The sequence below is a fragment of the Semicossyphus pulcher genome, unplaced genomic scaffold (assembly GCF_022749685.1).
Source record: "Semicossyphus pulcher isolate SPU_LCO1_2020_fin unplaced genomic scaffold, fSemPul1.0.p SCAF_11, whole genome shotgun sequence".
NCBI classification, from domain to species: Eukaryota; Metazoa; Chordata; class Actinopteri; order Labriformes; family Labridae; genus Semicossyphus; species Semicossyphus pulcher.
Window position 1 is genome coordinate 30,619,470 of NW_027211615.1, and position 20,474 is coordinate 30,639,943.

Genomic DNA, 20,474 nt, shown 5'->3' on the forward strand with positions numbered 1-20,474 from the left:
TACTCTCAGGAGACCCAATCTGAATGATCACTGAGCACACAGCGCCATCTGCTGGTCACAGTTCAAAACCTCACCTGATGTTTTCTGTGAGGATTCAGCCTGTAATATAGTGTACAGCATATAGTGTACAGTACTGTGTATACAGTATACACAGTGTGATAATCACATAGCGTATGTATCATAACATATATTTATATTTATTTCATTCGGTCTACAGTCTGAATGAACGTTGTTACTTTTTCTTTTGATCACTTTTGATCACTTTGATGTTTATATTGATGTTTATTCTGTGTTCTCGGATACACAACAACGCCTCCTGCTCCTCCTGCTCCTCTTCTTCTTCCTCCTCCTCAGTGTGAGCATGAGTGTTTAAACGTGTTACATGTTGCAGCCGACATGAAAGCAGCTTCACTGAAGAGGAGACCAAACACCTCCTCACCTGTCCACCAGGAGGCGCTGACACCAACAATGTCAAAGTCTTTGAATGCAACATCTAAAGGATCATTTTTATATTCACATGTTTTAGACTTGTTGTACTTTTATAACAGACTGTAATACATGATCCACAGGTAGTGTAAGTATGAGCAGTGCTGTGAGAGACTCACAGGTAGAATCTAAACCAATAAAGTTTCTGATTCAAGTAAACAAACAGAATGAACAGGAGTGAGTAAAGTTAAAGTTTTGGTGAGTCAAAAAAGTTTCATTCAAACTGTTTCAGGAAAAAAAAAAAGACAAACAGAAACTCATCGGGATAAAACAAGTTTAATTGATTGACAGCTGACAGAAAGTATTAATCGTGCCACCACACCTGAGTGACGTCAGCGGCGCGTCGGTGTAATGGCCCTATGAGAGAAGTGTGTGTGTTCTCTTCCTGTTTGTGAGCAGGTGAGACACACCTGGGCAGAGACACACAGACACAGGTTGTTCCCACAGGATCCTCTTTTTAACGATTCCACCGTTTTATCAACTACTCACCGGAAACGACTCTCCTGTGGGCGCGTGGGACTGTCAGAGCAGACCGGAGAGACGCGTCAGGAGGCGGTGAACTGTGTCCTTTCTGCTACATTCAGCGACTGCAGCTGAGAATGCCTCCATACTCCTCTTCCTCCCCTTTCTCTCTCCTGCTGCCTCCCCTCCTCCTCCTCCTCCCCCCCCTCCTCCTCGCGCGTGTTGCCGGAGCGGCGGAGGACGCGGACTGCAGCGGCGCGTTCCGCTCCGGTCAGAAGAACTTCGTGCTGGACGCGGAGGACGCGGTGAAGGAGGGAGCGGCTCTGCTGGCCACCACGCATGTGCGCTCCGCGGAGGCATGTGAGCGCGCGTGCTGCGAGGACCTGCGCTGCAACCTGGCGCTTCTGGAGCCGCAAGGCGCCGGAGCCGCAGCGGCGAAGAACCACACCTGCGTCATGTTCAACTGCGTCCACAGGAACCGCTTCGTGTGCAGGTTCGTGAACCAGGCCGGATACCAGAGCTACATCAGACAGGCCGTGTTCATGAAACACCTGCAGGGACCAGGTGAGTCCAGACCAGGTGGGTCCACACCTGGATTATTACAGGTTCAGCATCAGTTAAAATATCAAATTAAAGTATACAAATGTTCAGATCAATAGAGAGACCCTGCAGGTGAGTGTGCACCTGGATTATATAAACGGTAAGATAAGATGAGCTCTGTTAACATCAACTTCACAGCAGCTCACAAAAACAACAGAGAAGTGATGACGTGATCAAAAAACGATGACAGTATAAATAAAAAACTATATGTCACATGATACACACAGTTTACAGTGTTAGACAGCCTGCGGTACTCAGAGGGGAGAAGGAGAGCACGCTAAATGGTTAAAATGATCTGTTGCATCACAGGTAATCATCACTGTCATTAGTCTGATGATTGGCAGACTTACCTGCCTACCTGCGTGCACAGTTAGCACATAATCAGAGTCCTCCAAAAGCTAAAGCTAACAAGCTAAAGCTAACAAGAGCTAGCTGCTCACCAACTTCAGAGGATGGTCGTTAGTTAAAGTGAAAGGTGACATGCTGCTCTCTGTGGACTCTGGTGATGATGAGGGTGATGGTGGTGATGGAGGCGTCCTGCTCATCACCTCACAGTGGAGGAGGAAGCATTCACACATGCATCCAGTACGTGTTTTAATCAAAGTCACCGTCCTGTGGATCTACATTAACTTCTTGTTTACATGGCTGGTTGCTTCTGATTGGACAGAGCTAAAGATGTTTCCTAGCAACAGAGGAACATGTAGTCGAGTCTAAAATCAAATCAATCTAAAAACCCTCCATGTTTGACCTGTGTGTCATATCTTTGCTGTGATTGGTTCCCTCGGTGCTCAGTGAATCACATAATCAGATGGGCTCGGGTCATGTGACCTATGTGTCCTATATACTTTATAAACACACAATCTGTGTTCGTAAACTTCTCTGTGACATCACTGTGTCTCTAGGTGAGCAGGCTCCACCCATCGCCATCGCAGGTCGTGATGTCATCGTTCAGCCCGGACACACAGTGACACTCAATGGCATTGAGAGCCTGGCGCTAGGCGACGCCCAGATCGCACACTATCACTGGACTCAGCTGAGCGGAAATGACGGAGTCAAGATGGAGGTACACACTGCTGAGTCACAGGGGGCGGGGCTTAACACAGGTAGAGGGAACCAACAGGATATCAGCTGGAGAGAAACAGGAAGTCTGATTGTACCACATTCAGAACAATTACCCTTATCAGTGATATTTGGAGCGGCCCCATGCCACCAAATTCCATTTAAATTCTCTACGTTTAAGTCTGCCTCGTTTTTCAGCACAAACGTGGCTGTGTGTACCTGTACAGGTGAGTGTGCAGGTGACCTCAGCTGCTTCCTTTTGTCTCTGTGGGGAAAGAATGAGTAAACAAAGTACTTAAAATTAGAACAAACTGAACTTTAACTGAACACCAGGTGAGTGCACCTTTAAATCAAGTTATTTTTGAATTGGATTCTGCAGAACACAGATCTACCTGACCAGGTGAGACTCTCCGACCTGCAGCCGGGCTCCTACGTCTTCCAGCTGACCGTCACCGACTCCAACAACCAATCACACGCCGCCAAGGTCACCGTGCTCGTCCTCAGCCCCGAGCTGACCAGCTGTGAGTGCTCATGGGAAATGTAGTCTAAATATGAATGATGGGCTTATATGTCACTGAAGAGACGTTATGGTTACAGGTTATTGATCAGATCAACTGTTTAATTAACAGGTTATTGATCAGTTCAACTGTTTAATTAACAGGTTATTGATCAGTTCAACTTGCTGTTTTGATGTTAAGTGGAGTGAATCAGTGTATGTGTTTGAGTCACACCTCCACTGAAACTGGTTGGACTGGAATACCTGCCACACGCTCTCACACACATACACTCACACTCACACACTCACAGACACACTCACAGACACACTCACACACACACACACAAACACACACACTCACACTCACACACACACACTGAACCTGAATGTTTAGATCAGTTTCATGTTGAGCAACCCGAGACGTCTGCAGACACATCGTAAACACTACAGTGTGTCGACACAGCCAACATGACGGCACTCCCTGCTCCATGTCTCTGTCTCAAAGCTTGTCTCTCACTCTCTCTCCTGTCTGTCTGTCTGTCTGTCTCTCTCCTGTCTGTCTCTCAGTGTACTGTCGTGCTCCGGTGAAGGTGGGGCCGTGTCGCGCTGCGTTCCCTCGCTGGCGTTACGACATTGCTTCGACCGAATGTGAACCATTTGTGTTTGGAGGCTGTAAACAAAACAACAACAACTTCCTGTCCAAGGAAGAGTGTGTGTCTGCCTGCAGCGGCGTCACAGGTAACCAACTGACACCTGTACACCTGTGCACACACTACACACCTGTATACACAGTAAACACCACATTAGTGATACTTGCTTAATACTTGTGTTTGTGTGTCTGTAGCGACGTCAGAGAGGAGCGTCGCTCTGCCTGCTGCTGGTTAGTCCCATAATGCACCTCCTCATACTAGCTCTGCTACATGTTACAGGTATACAGGTTAATGTGTGTGTGTGTGTGTGTGTGTGTGTGTGTTCAGAGGAGTGTGGTGTGGCGTGTCGTCCAGCTCAGCTGAGCTGCAGCAGCGGCTGCTGTTTGGACAGAAGCCTGGAGTGTGACGGCGTAAAGCACTGCAGCGACGGGTCGGATGAGGAGCACTGCAGCAAACGTAACACACACACTCACACACATACACACACACACACACACACACACACACACACACACACACACTCTGCCCCCCCCCCCCCCCCCCCAGCAGTGACACCCCCTCCTCCTCCTCCTCAGTGAATCAGACCTTCACCCGCCTGCTGAGCATCAATGTGAACGAGAGGAAAGGTCAGTGTCTTTATCTCTGAACACCTGCTATCACAGGAAGCTAACACGCTACATGCTAATAATTGCCCCTCCCCAGCTAGGTGCTCGGAGCCCCCCCTCACCGGCCCGTGTCGGGCGAGTCACACCCGCTGGTACTACGACCCACTGGACAGGAAGTGTTCCCGTTTCACCTACGGAGGCTGTGATGGGAACGAAAACAACTTCGAGGAGGAAAACAAGTGCAGCGACACCTGCAGCGGGGTCACCGGTACTGCAGTACACATGTGCTAATACACATGTACTGATTCACATGAACTAAAACACATGTACATATATACACATACAGTGATAAAAACAAAAATGTACACACCATAGACTGTATAAAAAGATGGCCGACATGACAGCTCCCTAACAGTGAGTCCAAACCTTCTCTAGCGCCCCCTGCTGACTGGCTGCAGTATAGCTCCTAAAGCCCGCCTCCTCCATGTTAACAGATGGGACATGAGTCAAACTATAAAATCAAAATACACGTCAAATACATTTTTCTCCAACATGGTTTCTGTGTGGAGGACGATCCGCGAGAGGAGACGTAACTAAAACAATCACTACAGTCACTGAAGTTTCCATACCTGTGAACTTTAACCTCAGACCAACACAAGAAGCTGTTCTGCTGTTAAACACGCCGGCGTGCGGGATCCTTGCTGTTGTTTCGGTAAGTTAAGTGTGTGTTTGGGTTAGCGGAAGTGGCTACGGCCGCTTCACTCGCCGATCTCTACTGCGCAGACTCTGGCTCCGTATGACGTCACCATCGCAAGATGGCAGCGCCTATCACAGGGCTGTTTTAACATCACTTTCATACAATGAGAGCAGATGGAGACACGTCGTCCATCTATATATACAGTCATTGGTACACATGCATAAACACACACATTAATATTAATGATAATTTATCCAATATTAAACATGTCCAAATGTGTATAAACAGGACATTATATTATTTTATTTATTGTAAACATGTACACATATACTCTGATTAATATCCAAACATAAAGTGTGTGTGTGTGTGTGTGTGTGTGTGTGTGTGTGTGTGTGTGTGTGTGTGTGTGTGTGTGTGTGTGTGTGTGTGTGTGTGTGTGCAGAGCGCAGTGTGTTCTTCAGAGGGATGTTTGATCGTTATGAGACAGAAGAAGAAGAAAGTGACTCTGGTGAGAAATGTCATAAATCATGTTCAAACATTTTATTTGTAATCTGATCACTTTTTACAGTGTAGCAGGAAAACAGCTGACAGGAAGTGACATCACTGTCTCCACAGGAAACATCGCGTTGGCTGTCCTGCTGTCGGTGGCCATCTTGGCTCTGCTGGCGATCCTCACCTACTGTTTCCTCAAGAACAGGAAGGAGCGCTCCCATAGGCCCGTTGCCACTGGCCCCGCCCACGTGGCACTGTCCGAGCAGGACACACTCGTCTACAACAGCACTACCAAACCTGCATGACATCATGACCACCTCCTGTGTGAGGTCATCACCGCTGTCACCAGCAGCTGTTTTTTTTAACCTCAGGTTTGATTTAAAACTTTATTGAAACAGCTGCTGGTTGTTTTCACAGTGTGCTGGGTTCCTGCTGACGTTAATGTCTGAATGATGTCCGTGTTTGGGTCTCAGGTTTTATGTTTCAAATGTAAATGTTTGGCTGTACATATAAAGTTTAGTGTGTTTGAATCCTCTCAGGGTGTTTGTAACGGCCGCCACCTTCTCTGTACCGTTTTTAATCTGCAGTTTGATAAAGTTTGAACTGTTTGAGTGAAACTTATTGACACGTTTGTTTCCGATGAATCTTTGATGTGTTGATGAAACGATGATGATGTTCAGCGCTTCTACATGTTTCAGACCACACGCTGTCAGACCGTCTCTCCTCCTTCATCATGTCGAATTAAAGTTTTGTTTGTTAAAATGATACCAGCTCAGTTTGTTCCCAGCGCACGCACACACACGCGCGCACACGCGCACACACACACACACGCACACACGGGCACACACGCACACACACGGGCACACACGGGCACACACGCACGCACACGCACACACACACACACACACACACACGCACACACACGCGCGCGCACACACACACACATTCTGATGGTCTGTCAGCTGGTTGTGGAGCTCTGCTGCCCCCTGCTGGTCAAACACGTATTACTGCAGCTTTAAATTCAAATCAGATTCAAATCTCAGGTGGAGACAGCTGTGACCTCTGCACCACACACGCACAATAGGTACACACACACGCACACGCACACGCACACACACACTCAGGTGCATTTTTCAGTAACAGAGTCAAAGAGGGTGAAAGGAAGGTATAGAAAATACCACAGAAGAAGAACAGCTGGATCTGTGTTCTGCAGAGCAGCAATTACAATAAATGTATAATAAATTATAAAATTGTGCTGCATCATTACAAACTGCATGTGTACAGATGAGGACCATTTGCTCCAATGAAACAAGCATTTTGTGTCCATTACTCCCGCCCACGTGAGCTCTGGACCAATAGAAAGTGATCTGATTGTGACACATGACGTCAGTCTGTCATCGATCACTCGGCTCACTCAGACCTGCAGCTGTCTGACTGTTAATCAGCTGAAAGCTTGTCGGATCAGCAGGTTGAACAGTATAACTGTTGTTCAGGTGAGAGCAGTCTGAACAAAGTCAGTGAGATTAACATGTTTGTTTATCACTGTGAGACAGAGAGACAAAGAGTTTGATCTAAGAGTGCAGATGGGAGCAAGCATCGTCTTAATCTGTGCTGTGATGATGAGGGGTCCTTGGACATGTTCTCCCCTTTGTCCATCTGAGAGGGCAAAACCTTACCTGTCCTAAGTTGTCTATAGGGTCGATATAAGAAGACTAAAATGTGACAGCCTTTCTTCAGGAGCAGCTTTTCATATTTTGTGAACATTTTGTGCCTTTGAATGATCTGAGCACAGAAACAGCCAACATCATAAACAGTGATGAACATGATGAAGTGTTTGACTGTGCGCATGCTGTTCAATAAGTCCATACAGGGTGAATAAAGTGGGGCATAATAATATAACATCCTACAGACTAAAGATCAACACTGAGCTCATCACAAGCAAACATGTGATGAAAGATTGATGTGCTGCGGCCATGACATCGTCTCAGAGACGCAGAGCTTCATATTCAACTCTGCAGTGAACTGTGACGGTCAGCAGCTACATAGTGTTCTGTGTTGGTAGTATGTGGTTGCTATATAGTTATGAGATGTGATGGTAAATTAGAAGTGAAAACAAATCACATTTATATTTATCTTCTCTTAATGTGATTCTGTTGACATCGTCCCAGTTTGCCGTTAGCTCGAGTACACCAACGTGGAGCAAAGCAAGTCCCAGAGAAGGAAGGAAGCTGCTGGTGGAGCAGGTACGCCAACAAGAGGAAGGTGGAAGGTGTACTAAGGCTGTGGCTCAGGCTAAGCAGGGACAGTGGATGAACTGAGAGAGCGTAGAGAAGAGGAAGCTCAGCTGGAGGGACCTGTGGAGTGTGGAGGATAGTCAGACCAAGTTCCTGATAGGGGCTGCTTACGACGTGCTGCCATCACCCCAGAACCTACCATGTTGGGTAGAAGGGGACCCGTCGTGCCCATCGTGTTCGGAGACAGACAGCTTGAGGCATATTCTGTCAGGTTGTAAGATCAGTCTGTCACAGGGTCGGTACACATGGAGTCATAACCAGGTTTTAAAATGTTCAGCGGCAGGAACTGAAGGTAGAAGGCGACAGTGGAGGAGGCGTCGGAAAGGAAAAAGCTTGGACGCAGGTTTGGCAGCAGAAGCTGAACAGCGAGGATCGAAGGTTAGGGTTAGTCCTGTAGAAGTGGGATGCAGAGGGTTCATAGCACCATCAACCATCTCATTACTGGGAGAACTGGGAGAACTGGGAGTGCGTGGACAGAGTCTGTGAAAGGCAGTAAAGGAGATGTCAGAGGAAGCCGTGAGAACAAGTCAGTGGATTTGGATGAGGAGAAATAATGCCAAACAAATGTAACAGTAATCCTTCTTTACGCTGTTCCTTCTCCGTACGTCGCGTTGGCACCAGGAACAGTTGCAGTGTTAGGATGTTCATCAGGATTTGATAGTACGAGTGTTGTTATGGGCGGTGAGAGCTAGCATGGAGGCTCTGGGACACCAGAGCTAACTGCTGAGCCTCCCAGAGGTGTCGTGGGTCTAACTTGACAAAACACTGGTGAAGGGAGGTGCTCACTTGATAACCCTGATGTGCTGCCTCTCGCTGCCCTTCTAACTAAAAGTTTGAGTTGTGGGACCGTTCAAAGCCCTGTGGTAGGGTAGGTAGTGTCAGCTTGGGGTTAGAGTTACCCTTACCTACTTTAGCCTTAATCCCTCATCTTCCTCGCTCTCTCCTCTCTCCTCTCTTTGGGGGAGGCAGAGCGTACAGCCCGATCCGGCGGGGGTGAGTGCTGGCCCCGGACAGGCCGCCTCACCCTGGCTCTGCCTTCCCCGTCTTCTTTCCAGCACACCTCTCTACACAAACTCTTCTCTCTGTATGCCCGTATGACGGAGCCTGGGTCTGTCGAACGTGTCAGTGCTGTTTGGGTTGCGGTGATGACCAAGGGTCATGTGGTAGGTTAAGTATAAGTATTAGGATGAGGGCACAAGGGGAGGGGTTTCTTCACCGAGCACTTAACCTTATCATCAGGGCACAGGTTTGTTGTGTCTGATTCAAATTCAGAGCTAGCCTAGTGACTGCTGTGAACAGGGCAGCTGATGGGCAGTATATGTCTCCATATGCTGGCCTGCAACAAACAATACATGTGTTAACTATGACAGTAATTCAATAAGCAAGAACAACAACAAATGTGTAGGTATTATAGGTATAAGGTATTAGGGAAAAAAATGAATGATTCGTGAAAAAGTCTGTGACTCACACCTGTAAATCTGCCACAGGTAGATCAAATATCTGTATTAGTTATCGTTTCTTCAAACAGAACCGAGGAGCTTAAGTATCTACAGACGGCCAGCCGTCCAGGGAGAAGATACAAAGACAGAAAGATGATCTTGAAAGATTTTGATGTGTAGGAATTAAAAAATCATAACTGGAATTTGCCCGCCCAGATGGCACCGATGTGTTAAACTTTGGGTCTTGGCCCATGGTCAACCTGTGAGGGGTCAGGGTTATGATGTGTGTTACACATCATGCACGTGTCATGTGTGATTCATGGAGCATAGACGAGCTTGATGACAGCCTGTGACCTGCACTCACTGACAACAAATCCAGTGCAAGTCCTTCTTTTAAATGAGGCGCATGCGCAGAGTGTCCGGATGCACCCGCAGCCCTGCAGGCAGACAGACAGACAGACAGTGAGTCAGACAGACAGGCTCACAGAGGAGCAGAGTGGATGCAGCTGATGAAGAGCGCTGAAGTTGTTTCCAAGTAAAGGTCGCTGAGGTGAGTGTGTCTTTCTCTGCGTGTTTCCGGTCACACACTAACGTGAGACAGTTCTTGTGTGGTGGTTCTGAGAGTTCCTGACAGTCTGACTGATGGATCCTGTCTCTCTCTCACCCCGCTGAGCCCGGTCTACACGGAAGTGTGTGTGATTCCTGCTCCGGGTTCTAACATTCACAGGGATGAACAATCACAATCATTCACAAACTCAGTGTGACAAACTTTCTACAACTTAAAGTTCGCTGTCCGCGCGTGCGGCTCCAAGTTAGGGTTAGTGCAGAACTCCGTAAAGAAATCTCGACATTTAAAGATTACGTGCGTGTCTCAAACAAACGTCCACTTCTGACAGTGTAACCTGGTACATTAAGAATCAGGTGGGGTCAATCTGTGATTCAGCTCTCATCATGTGCACATCAGAGCGCTGAGTGTTCGTTTAATTTAACGTTATCCGGATTCCTTCGCAGCACTTCGCCTCCCAACACGCCCTACCATAAACTGTACCGAGGAACAGAGAGACAAGTCTGAACTGTTCTCTCATTTCATCACAGTAAGAGCTGCTCGGTGAAATGTGCTGTGCCGAAATGAACAGTGGGTTAAACCGAGTCGGAGGAGTGTCCGGGACAGGTGAGCAGATCTCTGTGCCTCTAACGGAAAGCAGAAAACATTAAATGCAGCATTTTTCAAACGGACATTTGAGTTAGAGCATAGCCAACGGGTATGAATGTGATATCTGATTGACAGTTGGGCACTTTACGTAGCAGCCTCTGCCATCAGTGTGTGAATGGGTGAATGTGATATGTAGTGTAAAAGCAGCTTTGAGTGGTCGCAAAGACTAGAAAAGCGCTATATAAGTACAGTCCAATTAGAGTGTAGAGGCAGAGCATCTGTCAGCTCGTCTGTCGCAGGGTTTAACATCAGCTCTTATAAAACGTAATTTTTACACGTTGTTGTTGTTGGTGTTGATGTTTGTGTGTGTGTGTGTGTGTCTGTGTGTGTGTGTGTGTCATTTATCCTGAACAAATCTAACCCACATATAAAATTAAAAAATGAATTTTATACAATAATTAGGGCCCCAAAAATTCATCACCGTTAAACACTGAACGAGCTAACAAGCAGGTACAGTGAGCTGAGACACAGGTAGCTGCTAATCAGTGCTAACATATAAATAAAACAATGAGCGTAAGAACAGTGTGTGAGACGTGTTGGACGGTCTGTTCGTCCAATAAAGCGCACACACAGATTATCTGTCTGATATTTACATGAACAAATCTCCAAAAGGCTCCAACAGCACAAACACGGCCCAGAGGTTACGTTCAGTGACTGAGTTAGCTGAGGGGACACCTAGCAGACAGCTAGCAGCTCCCAGCTGTCACTCAAAGAGGCCACGCCCCTAATGCTGCATCACTTTAAGCCTTAATATAATGTAAACAGGTGAGCTGTATAAAGATTCTCCCCGTACAGTTGTCATGAAGAGAGAAATGAGCTATAGAGACCCAAACTGTTTTTTGTACCAGGCTGTAAACATGTTTATTTCTGCTGTAAAGTTTAACATGGGGCTCTATGGGGACTGACTCACTGCTGGAGGCAGCCTCAAGTGGACACCAGAGGAACTGCAGGGTTTGACACTCGTGTTGGCTTCATTCAGCCTGCAGGTTTCTGCTCGTATCAGACAGTCGTTGGTAAACTGGATCACACCGGTCTGTGGTCTCTCTGAGGGTCTCCGTCTGTTTGCTGATGGAGGTAAAGGTAAAAATAACCTCCGCTCACTGACTTCCTGTGAGACAGGAAGTGGACGGACGGTGGTCTGATGTGGAATGATTAAATTGCTACTTGTCTGATTCTGGACCGACACTGGGGGGTCGCCTGATGGTTGGTTCTGTTTCCATAAACACACCTGGACGTCAGGTTCATCAGATATCAGACACATAAAGATGACATCACTTCCTGCTGACGCTGTGGTGTCTGGGAGCCGGTCTGTCCTGGTCTCCGTCCTCACAGAACCGGGTTTGTTTTGCCCTCATCACCGTCTGAACAGATACAGACAGCTGACTAGGTGATGTCACCTGACCAGCAACACCTGACAAACCACAGGCTGACACACACACACACACACACTCACACACACACACACACACACACCCACACCCACACCCACACACACACACACACACACACACAGACTCTGATGTACTTCCTGAACTGTGAGTTTCATGGATCCTCTCTGAACAAACATGCAGGTGAAATGCATGCAGGTGAGCACATGCAGGTGAGCACATGTGCCAGCTCTCGTTCGAAACTGACTAAATTATTATTCAAAACAATTAAACAGTCCTTATCAATAAATAAGTCCGAGTCCTCCTTTCCATCTTCCAAGTCCGAATGCCGTCAATGTGCGAGTCCAAGTCGAGTCACGAGTCCTGAAAATCAGTACCAGTAGACGTTAGAACACCTACAGAGGACGACAAATCTCACACACACACACACACACACGCACACACACTCACTCACACACACACACACACTCAGAGCTCAGGTTTCTCGTCTCTGTTGTGACACAAACAGAACTCTGATGACCTCCTGCTGTTCATTTAAACTACTGTGTTTATCATCAGCTCATCTCATGTCTCTGAACGTCTCCATCAGTCATACTGTCACACCAAAACACTGCCTCGTGTGTGTGTGTGTGTGTGTGTGTGTGTGTGTGTGTGTGTGTGTAGGTGACGGTGTGATGCCTGAAGACTCCACCCCCCATGACGTCCACATGGATGCAGGTGAGACCCTCGTCCTCTCGTTTTAAATGTTGATGTGCGTGATGTCATCACTGACTCACACCCGACAGGAAACATGGCCGCTTGTTTGATGGTGGAGACTCTCTGCCTGCCTGTCTGTCTGGCTGCCTGTCTGTCTGTCATGCCCGTCTGTCTTCAGCTGTGACCCGTCTCTGTTGTTGTCTATGTAGATGTGAGCTGTCTTTCTTCTTTGTTGTGGAGGGAACCAGCAGCTCTCACAGCAGAGGACAAAAGACGCCTGTCTGTCTCGCTGAGCTGCTGTCTGCCTGTCTGTCTCCCTGCCTGTCTGTCTCTCTGAGCTGTCTGACCTCACTGTTTTGGCTGTACAGTCAGAGTTTGGCGCTCTGAAGAGGTCCATGTGATGAAGCTGAGGATGATGATGAGCAGCGTCACAGTGAGCCTCACACTGTCGATAGTGAACTCTACGTGTCCTGAACGCCTCGTTTATCTCCCCTCGCCCTGTGTGTCACATCCTGTTTGTGTTTGTTTATTTTTACTTTCACTTCTGTTGAAGGCTGATGAGAATTCTTTATTTTGTTCCTGTTTCTAAACGTTGTTGTTAGCACTTTGTGTTAGCGCTCTGTGTTAGCATTTTGTGTTAGCGCTCTGTGTTAGCTCTCTATGATAGAGCTCTGTGTTATCGCTCTGTGATAGCTCTCTGTGTTAGCTCCCTTTGATAGAGCTCTGTGTTAGCATCCTGTGTTAGCACTCTGTGATAGCTCTCTGTGTTGGCGCTCTGTGATAGAGCTCTGTGTTAGCATCCTGTGTTAGCATCCTGTGTTAGCACTCTGTGTTATCGCTCTGTGATAGCTCTCTGTGTTGGCGCTCTGTGATAGAGCTCTGTGTTAGCATCCTGTGTTAGCTCTCTGTGTTAGCTCTCTGTGTTGGCACTCTGTGATAGAGCTCTGTGTTAGCATCCTGTGTTAGCACTCTGTGATAGCTCTCTGTGTTGGCACTCTGTGATAGAGCTCTGTGTTAGCATCCTGTGTTAGCATCCTGTGTTAGCACTCTGTGTTAGCTCTCTGTGTTAGCACTTTGTGTTAGCGCCTTGTGATAGCGCTCTGTGATAGCACTTTGTGTTAGCGCTCTGTGTTAGCTCTCTGTGTTAGCACTTTGTGTTAGCGCCCTGTGATAGCACTTTGTGTTAGCGCTCTGTGTTAGCTCTCTGTGTTAGCACTTTGTGTTAGCGCCCTGTGATAGCACTTTGTGTTTGCATTTTGTGATAGCTCTCTGTGTTAGCGCTCTGTGATAGCCCTCTGTGTTGGCGCTCTGTGATAGAGCTCTGTGTTGGCATCCTGTGTTAGCTATTTGTGATAGCTCTCTGTGTTAGCGCTCTGTGATAGCCCTCTGTGTTGGCGCTCTGTGATAGAGCTCTGTGTTAGCGCTCTGTGATAGCCCTCTGTGTTGGCGCTCTGTGATAGAGCTCTGTGTTGGCATCCTGTGTTAGCTATTTGTGATAGCTCTCTGTGTTAGCACTCTGTGTTAGAGCTCTGTGTTAGCATCCTGTGTTAGCACTCTGTGATAGCTCTCCGTGTTAGCGTTCTGTGATAGCTCTCTGTGTTAGCACTCTGTGATAGAGCTCTGTGTTAGCGCTCTGTGATAGAGCTCTGTGTTAGCACTCTGTGATAGCTCTCTGTGTTAGCGCTCTGTGATAGAGCTCTGTGTTAGCATCCTGTGTTAGCGCTCTGTGATGGTCAGTGGTCATCAGCCTCGAGCTGTGATTGGTCGGTCTGTCGTCTCCCAGCAGCAGATGACAGCTGCAGCATTGTTTTCATTTATTGATGATGTAATATTAAAGTGTAGCAGAGAGAGACCTCTGCTCACTAACACTTCCCTCACCGTCACTTCGTGCCTCCTTGATGACATCATCATGTTGTGCTACATGCACTGTAAAAGCACAATAAAACAATAATAAACACAGTGTTTGCGCTGGGGGACTGCTCCTGTGGCAGAGCTCGAAGGGTTAAAGACAAAATTAATAATTGTGCTGAGCCAGGTGGAGCTGCAGAGCGACAGGTGGATGACAGACAGACGTCAGGGAGAGAGAGACAGTAAGCAGCCAGCAGGGGGCGTGTCACCCTCCTCCCCTCACACTGATTGGATTAAGCCCCGCCCCCTCCTGTCAGAGCTGCAGGTAGACCTGAGCAGACTCAGACCTGATCAGACCTGGTTTCAGTGGGACCCTCGTCGCTCTGCGCCCTGTTTGAGTTAAGCTGGGATTTTACAGCGTTTTCCAGTCAGATCAGAGTCATCTGGGGACCATCAATCAGCTGATGCTCACTCAGGTAATTCAACATTGATTCTGATCAGAAGCTGGTGTGCAGAACAACCAATCAGAGAGCTTCATGTTAGACAGTCAGATGTAAACATGATAACAATGACGGTAATACTGTAAAACACTTGTTGCTTAAAGTAGCTGTTTTTTTAAATAAGTTTGGTTGGTGGTAAACCTGCATCTCTTTGATCCTGATTATTGGATGTGTGTGTGTGTGTGTGTGTGTCACTTCCTGTCTGTCTCTACATCCATTCACTTGAAGCTAATCGCAGGTCACATGACCAGAGTCTTTATCGCCATGGAAACCAGCTGACTCTAACTGTGTTACGTAAGAGCAGCTACGTCACCAACATAAACCCTGGTTTATACTGGTTTAATACTGTTTGTACTGGTGTGTTTACTGGAGCTGGTTTGTATCAGTTTGCAGACTTTAAACTGGTTCATGACTAAAGAGTGGTTATACTGGTCTCCAGGGTTCATACTGGTTTACATTAGTGCTCTCCCAGGATTTGGTTCTTGTCTGTTCTGGTTTATAATTAGCTGGTTTGTCATTGTTTAGTAGGTTTCACACTGGTTCTGCTGGTTTATGTACAGACTGGTTCATACTGGTTTGTAGAGTTCATACTGGATTATATTGGTGTGTTTACTGGAGCTGGTTTGTATCAGTTTGCAGGTTTAAACTGGTTCATGTTGGACGGCAGGTTTGACGACTTGTTGCTATGACAACAGATTCAGGTATGTTAGTTGTGAATCTCTGCTGGTTCTCTTCTCTCACTGTGAGGGATTAACTCACTGCTTAATCTCTATTATTACAGATTACACACACACGCGCGCGCACACACACAGACACACACAGACGCACACACACACACAGACACACACACACACACACGCACACACACACACACACACACACACACACACACAGACACACACAGACACAGACACACACACACACACAGACACAGACACACACACACACACACACACACACACACGCGCGCGCACACACACACACGCACACACACACAGACACAGACACAGACACAGACACACACACACACACAGACACACACACACAGACACACACAGACACACACACACACGCACACACACGCACACACACACACACACACACACACACACACACAGACACACACACACAGACACACACCGACACACACACACACGCACACACACGCACACACACACACACGCACACACACACACAGACACGCACACACACACACGCACACACACACATGCACACACACACACACACACACACAGACACACACAGACACAGACACACACACACACACAGACACAGACACAGACACACACACACACACACACACACACACGCGCACACACACACGCACACACACACAGACACACACACACACACGCACACACACACGCACACACACACAGACACACACACACACACGCACAGACACACACACACAGACACACACACACAGACACACACAGACACAGACACACACACACACACACACACAGACACAGACACACACGCGCACACACACACGCACACACACACACAGACACACACACACACACAGACACACACACACACACACACACACACACACACACGTGTTTGCTTAGTTGACTTGTGGGGACATCACACAGACTTCATGCATGTCCTGCAGACTTCCTGTCATGAGGAGGCGATGGTAAACGCGACAGCATGATGGACCGAACCCTGAACATGAACAGAGTTTGTATTCAGTTTTGTGCACAGTGTAAAGATTTGTTTCGTTACACAGACCTCAGACCTTTTTATCTTTGTTATTTAAATTATTATGATTATTATGCTTCTAGAATGTTAAACGTGTGTGTGTGTGTGTGTGTGTGTGTGTGTGTGCGTGTGTGCAGCCTGCAGAGATCCGGGTTAGAACTGACTTCAGATCAGGTTCAGGTGGACTGAAGGTCATGTGATCAGGGTCTTCCTGGTCTGCACAAACCTCAGTGAGCAGCTGGGAGACAAGGGGTTAATCCTCCCACAGCGAGGCATTTGAGGCACGCAGGAACTCTGGCCCTCCTTCCTGATAATCCTCATTCGGTTACCTCCCCCGCTGAGAGGAGGGGGAGAAGAAACACTTACAGGTAAACAGAGTGACTCACCAGCTGATAGCAGATCAGCCAGAGCCAAACAGGAAGTGATGCACCTCCTGAGGAACGTGTCAGCACTAAATGTCTCTTCCTGTCTGTAACCGACCGATCATGAGTCACTAGAGAGAGACGATTAAACCTGACCTGCTGCAGATCTGAAGTCAGCAGAGAAATGAGCCACATCATTATACAGAACTCCCTTTAGAAATGTGCTGTTTGAAGGAGGAGCTGAGGTAACGGGGCAGCATGTCAGACGTGTTGCCCCCCCTGATGGAAGTTTGATTGTAGCTGAAGTCACAACATGAATCTGTGGCATCAGGATGAGACGTCGTGGCCAAAGAACGCCACTGTGTCTCCAGAACAGTCGGCCATTATTCTGCCTCGTAAACCCCGCCCCCCCCCCGAGACGCTTCGAGACAAACAAACAAACAAATCAGCTGATCTGCAGGTCGTCACTCCTTCAGTCTGTCGTTTCCATACGACCTGGTCTGAGAGATCTGAGATCAACTCAATTTATTTAAACACAAACTTTCTGACAAACATGCATCCTGAAGCGTTCACAGAGACGATTAAATGTGTGTGTGTGTGTGTGAGCTCAGAGTCTGAGTGAAACATCTGAAACAGGGTTCTGCAGTTGTGTCCTGTTTCCTCCTCAGAGAGTGACTGCTGTGTTCTGCTGCTCAGGTTCAGAGTTTCAGACTGACTGATGTAAACCACGACTCCCAGGGTGCATTTCACTAACAAGCAGCCTACACAGAGCTACATGCTAAGGCTGAGCTGAAGTTAAAGCTGAAGCTCAGTTAAGTTTACTTTTGAATGGATTCAGAAACAATGTGAAGGAATTAAACCTCTGATTCAGAATCTCTTTGTGATTCTTTCCCATAGCAACAGCAGCTAGGTATCATGGGTAATGCAGTATTAAGAGACATGGACGCAGTCACGTGAGATCTGTCTGCAGTTTGTAGACAGACAAGTAACGTTTTGGTGATACAGCTGAGCAGCACGTCAGCAGTAAATACGTCGCCTAACGGTGACGCTACTGACCGATTTCTCATTTGGTAGATTTGCCTCCTCTGTCCTCGTGTCTCTGACACGAGGAAGGGACGCAGGTGTGATGAGAAGCACCCAGCGCCACCTCTCCGCTTCAGACGCCATCTTTGTTTACATTCTTCTCTCAGGAAGTCTGTCTCTAGCTCCTCCTTCCTGATGACATCACACAGCTGCTGAAAGATGGAGAGCTATGATTGGTCGGGGACCAACGGGCGACAACACAAAATCTGAACGCGACTTCAGCTGTTTGCTCTGACACCACTAGTAAACAGGAAGTTGTTCTCAAAAAGTCTGATGATTTAGGAAAACCTGGAGGATTTTCTTCTTTTCCTGTGATACATGTTCCCTTCTCCTCCTCCATGCACCTCCTCCTCTCTGCACCTCCTCCATGCACCTCCTCCATTTGTTTTACCTCTTATGCTGTGAGACCCTAAACATTAGAGAGTGCTGTGTTCCAAATGCCATACTATCCTAGCAGGATATAGTATGTAGTATATAGTACGGTATTTTGAACACAGCCCTATTCTCTGCACCTCCTCCATTTGTCCACCTCCTCATCTCTGCACCTTCTCCTGTTTTTCACCTCCTCCTCTCTGTACCTCCACCTCTCTGCACCTCCTCCCGTTGTTCTCCTCCTCCTCCTTTCCTTCCTCTTCCCTCTGTAATCCTTTGACTTCCTTTGGTCACTACCTGTTTCCTGTCCTTCTCTTCATAACTAACTAATTTTTGTCTTCAGCTGTGTTTGAAATGCTGTACTATATACTGCTTACTACATACTACATACTGCATACTACATACTGCATACTGCATACTACATACTGCATACTATATACTGCATACTACATACTGCATACTGCATACTATATACTGCATACTACATACTACATACTGCATACTGCATACTATATACTGCATACTACATACTGCATACTATATACTGCATACTACATACTGCATACTACATACTGCATACTGCATACTATATACTGCATACTACATACTGCATACTATATACTGCATACTACATACTGCATACTACATACTGCATACTATATACTGCATACTACATACTGCATACTATATACTGCATACTACATACTAAATACTGCATACTATATACTGCATACTACATACTGCATACTACATACTGCATACTGCATACTATATACTGCATACTACATACTGCATACTGCATACTATATACTGCATACTGCATACTATATACTGCATACTATATACTGCATACTGCATACTACATACTACATACTGCATACTGCATACTATATACTATATACTGCATACTGCATACTATATAGTATATACTACATACTGCATACTACATACTATATAGTATATACTACATACTGCATACTATATAGTATATACTGCATACTATATACTATATACAACATACTGCATACTGCATACTATATACTATATACTACATACTACATACTATATACTGCATACTATATACTATATACTACATACTACATACTATATACTGTATACTATATACTATATACTGCATACTGCATACTATATACTATATACTACATACTACATACTACATACTATATACTGCATACTATACACTATATACTGCATACTGCATACTATATACTATATACTACATACTACATACTACATACTATATACTGCATACTATATACTATATACTGCATACTGCATACTATATACTACATACTGCATACTGCGTTGGGCGGTAGTCTGCAGGATGGAGGAGCTTTTCATATTCATGTTGCAGTATACCACACCAGGCGGAAGTAAACAATAACGCTGCTTCTTTAGCTATAGCGCCCCCTTCTGCTGGAATGCTGCTGCTGTCCGTGATTTCAACTGCTGCTGTGCCGTTCCAGCGCTTTGCATTGTGGGATACAGTCGGCGAGGTAGACTGGTCCGATGCATCCTGGAGATTTTCTCTGAATCAGAACGACATGCGGGTATTTTTGGCATCCTGCACATTTAGCTTTTGTTTGCATACTACAGACCACATGTCGGCCACATCAGGACGTGCTGCTAGTGTAGTATGGCATTTCAAACACAGCACTCTTTAATGTTCACTGCGATTGACACCTCCTCCGTCTGTGACCAGCCTTCCTCTTCCTGCTCCTCCCCCTGCTCCTCTCTGTAGTTAAAGTGTGACCATGTGAAGCTTCAGTGTGTGTGGACTTGTGGAGCCTTCAGGTGTCTCTGAAGCTGCAGGAAGCCTGGGTGTTTCCTCTCCTGCTCCTTTTTTAACTTGAGGAGAAGTTTTTGTAGTGAGTGTAGCAGGAGTAGTCCTGAGCTGATGGGGTATCAGAGGAGCATGTGGCGCAGCCTGGCAGGAGGAGGGGGAGGAGGTGGTGTGGTGAGGTGTTCATGTTCAGAGGA

At 46.8% G+C, this 20,474-nt stretch overlaps 2 protein-coding genes across 4 annotated transcripts in view; both read left to right on the forward strand.

The window, feature by feature from the left end:
- The first annotated feature begins 863 nt into the window (after window positions 1-863).
- On the forward strand, window positions 864-6,312 carry LOC138585162 (kunitz-type protease inhibitor 1-like). Of its 2 annotated transcripts, none has more exons than XM_069657440.1 (10): window positions 864-1,527; window positions 2,451-2,611; window positions 2,987-3,128; window positions 3,671-3,841; window positions 3,948-3,983; window positions 4,081-4,209; window positions 4,329-4,379; window positions 4,456-4,626; window positions 5,498-5,563; window positions 5,671-6,312. In XM_069657440.1, exons 1-10 carry the CDS (start codon window positions 1,086-1,088, stop codon window positions 5,850-5,852), a joined length of 1,551 nt encoding a protein of 516 aa, XP_069513541.1. In that variant the 5' UTR covers window positions 864-1,085; the 3' UTR covers window positions 5,853-6,312. The 2 variants fall into 2 exon arrangements, with proteins under 2 accessions (XP_069513541.1, XP_069513542.1); XM_069657441.1 differs by having other exon boundaries at window positions 864-1,512.
- A 3,434-nt stretch (window positions 6,313-9,746) lies between these two features.
- Window positions 9,747-20,474, forward strand: part of LOC138585146 (pleckstrin homology domain-containing family G member 3-like) — a 39,895-nt gene continuing 29,167 nt past the window's right edge. For both annotated transcript variants that reach the window (XM_069657415.1, XM_069657417.1), the window contains exons 1-2: window positions 9,747-9,830; window positions 12,545-12,598. In XM_069657415.1, coding sequence (XP_069513516.1) covers window positions 12,556-12,598 — 43 coding nt within the window. In that variant the 5' untranslated portion in view covers window positions 9,747-9,830; window positions 12,545-12,555. The remainder of the gene's footprint in view (window positions 9,831-12,544; window positions 12,599-20,474) is intronic.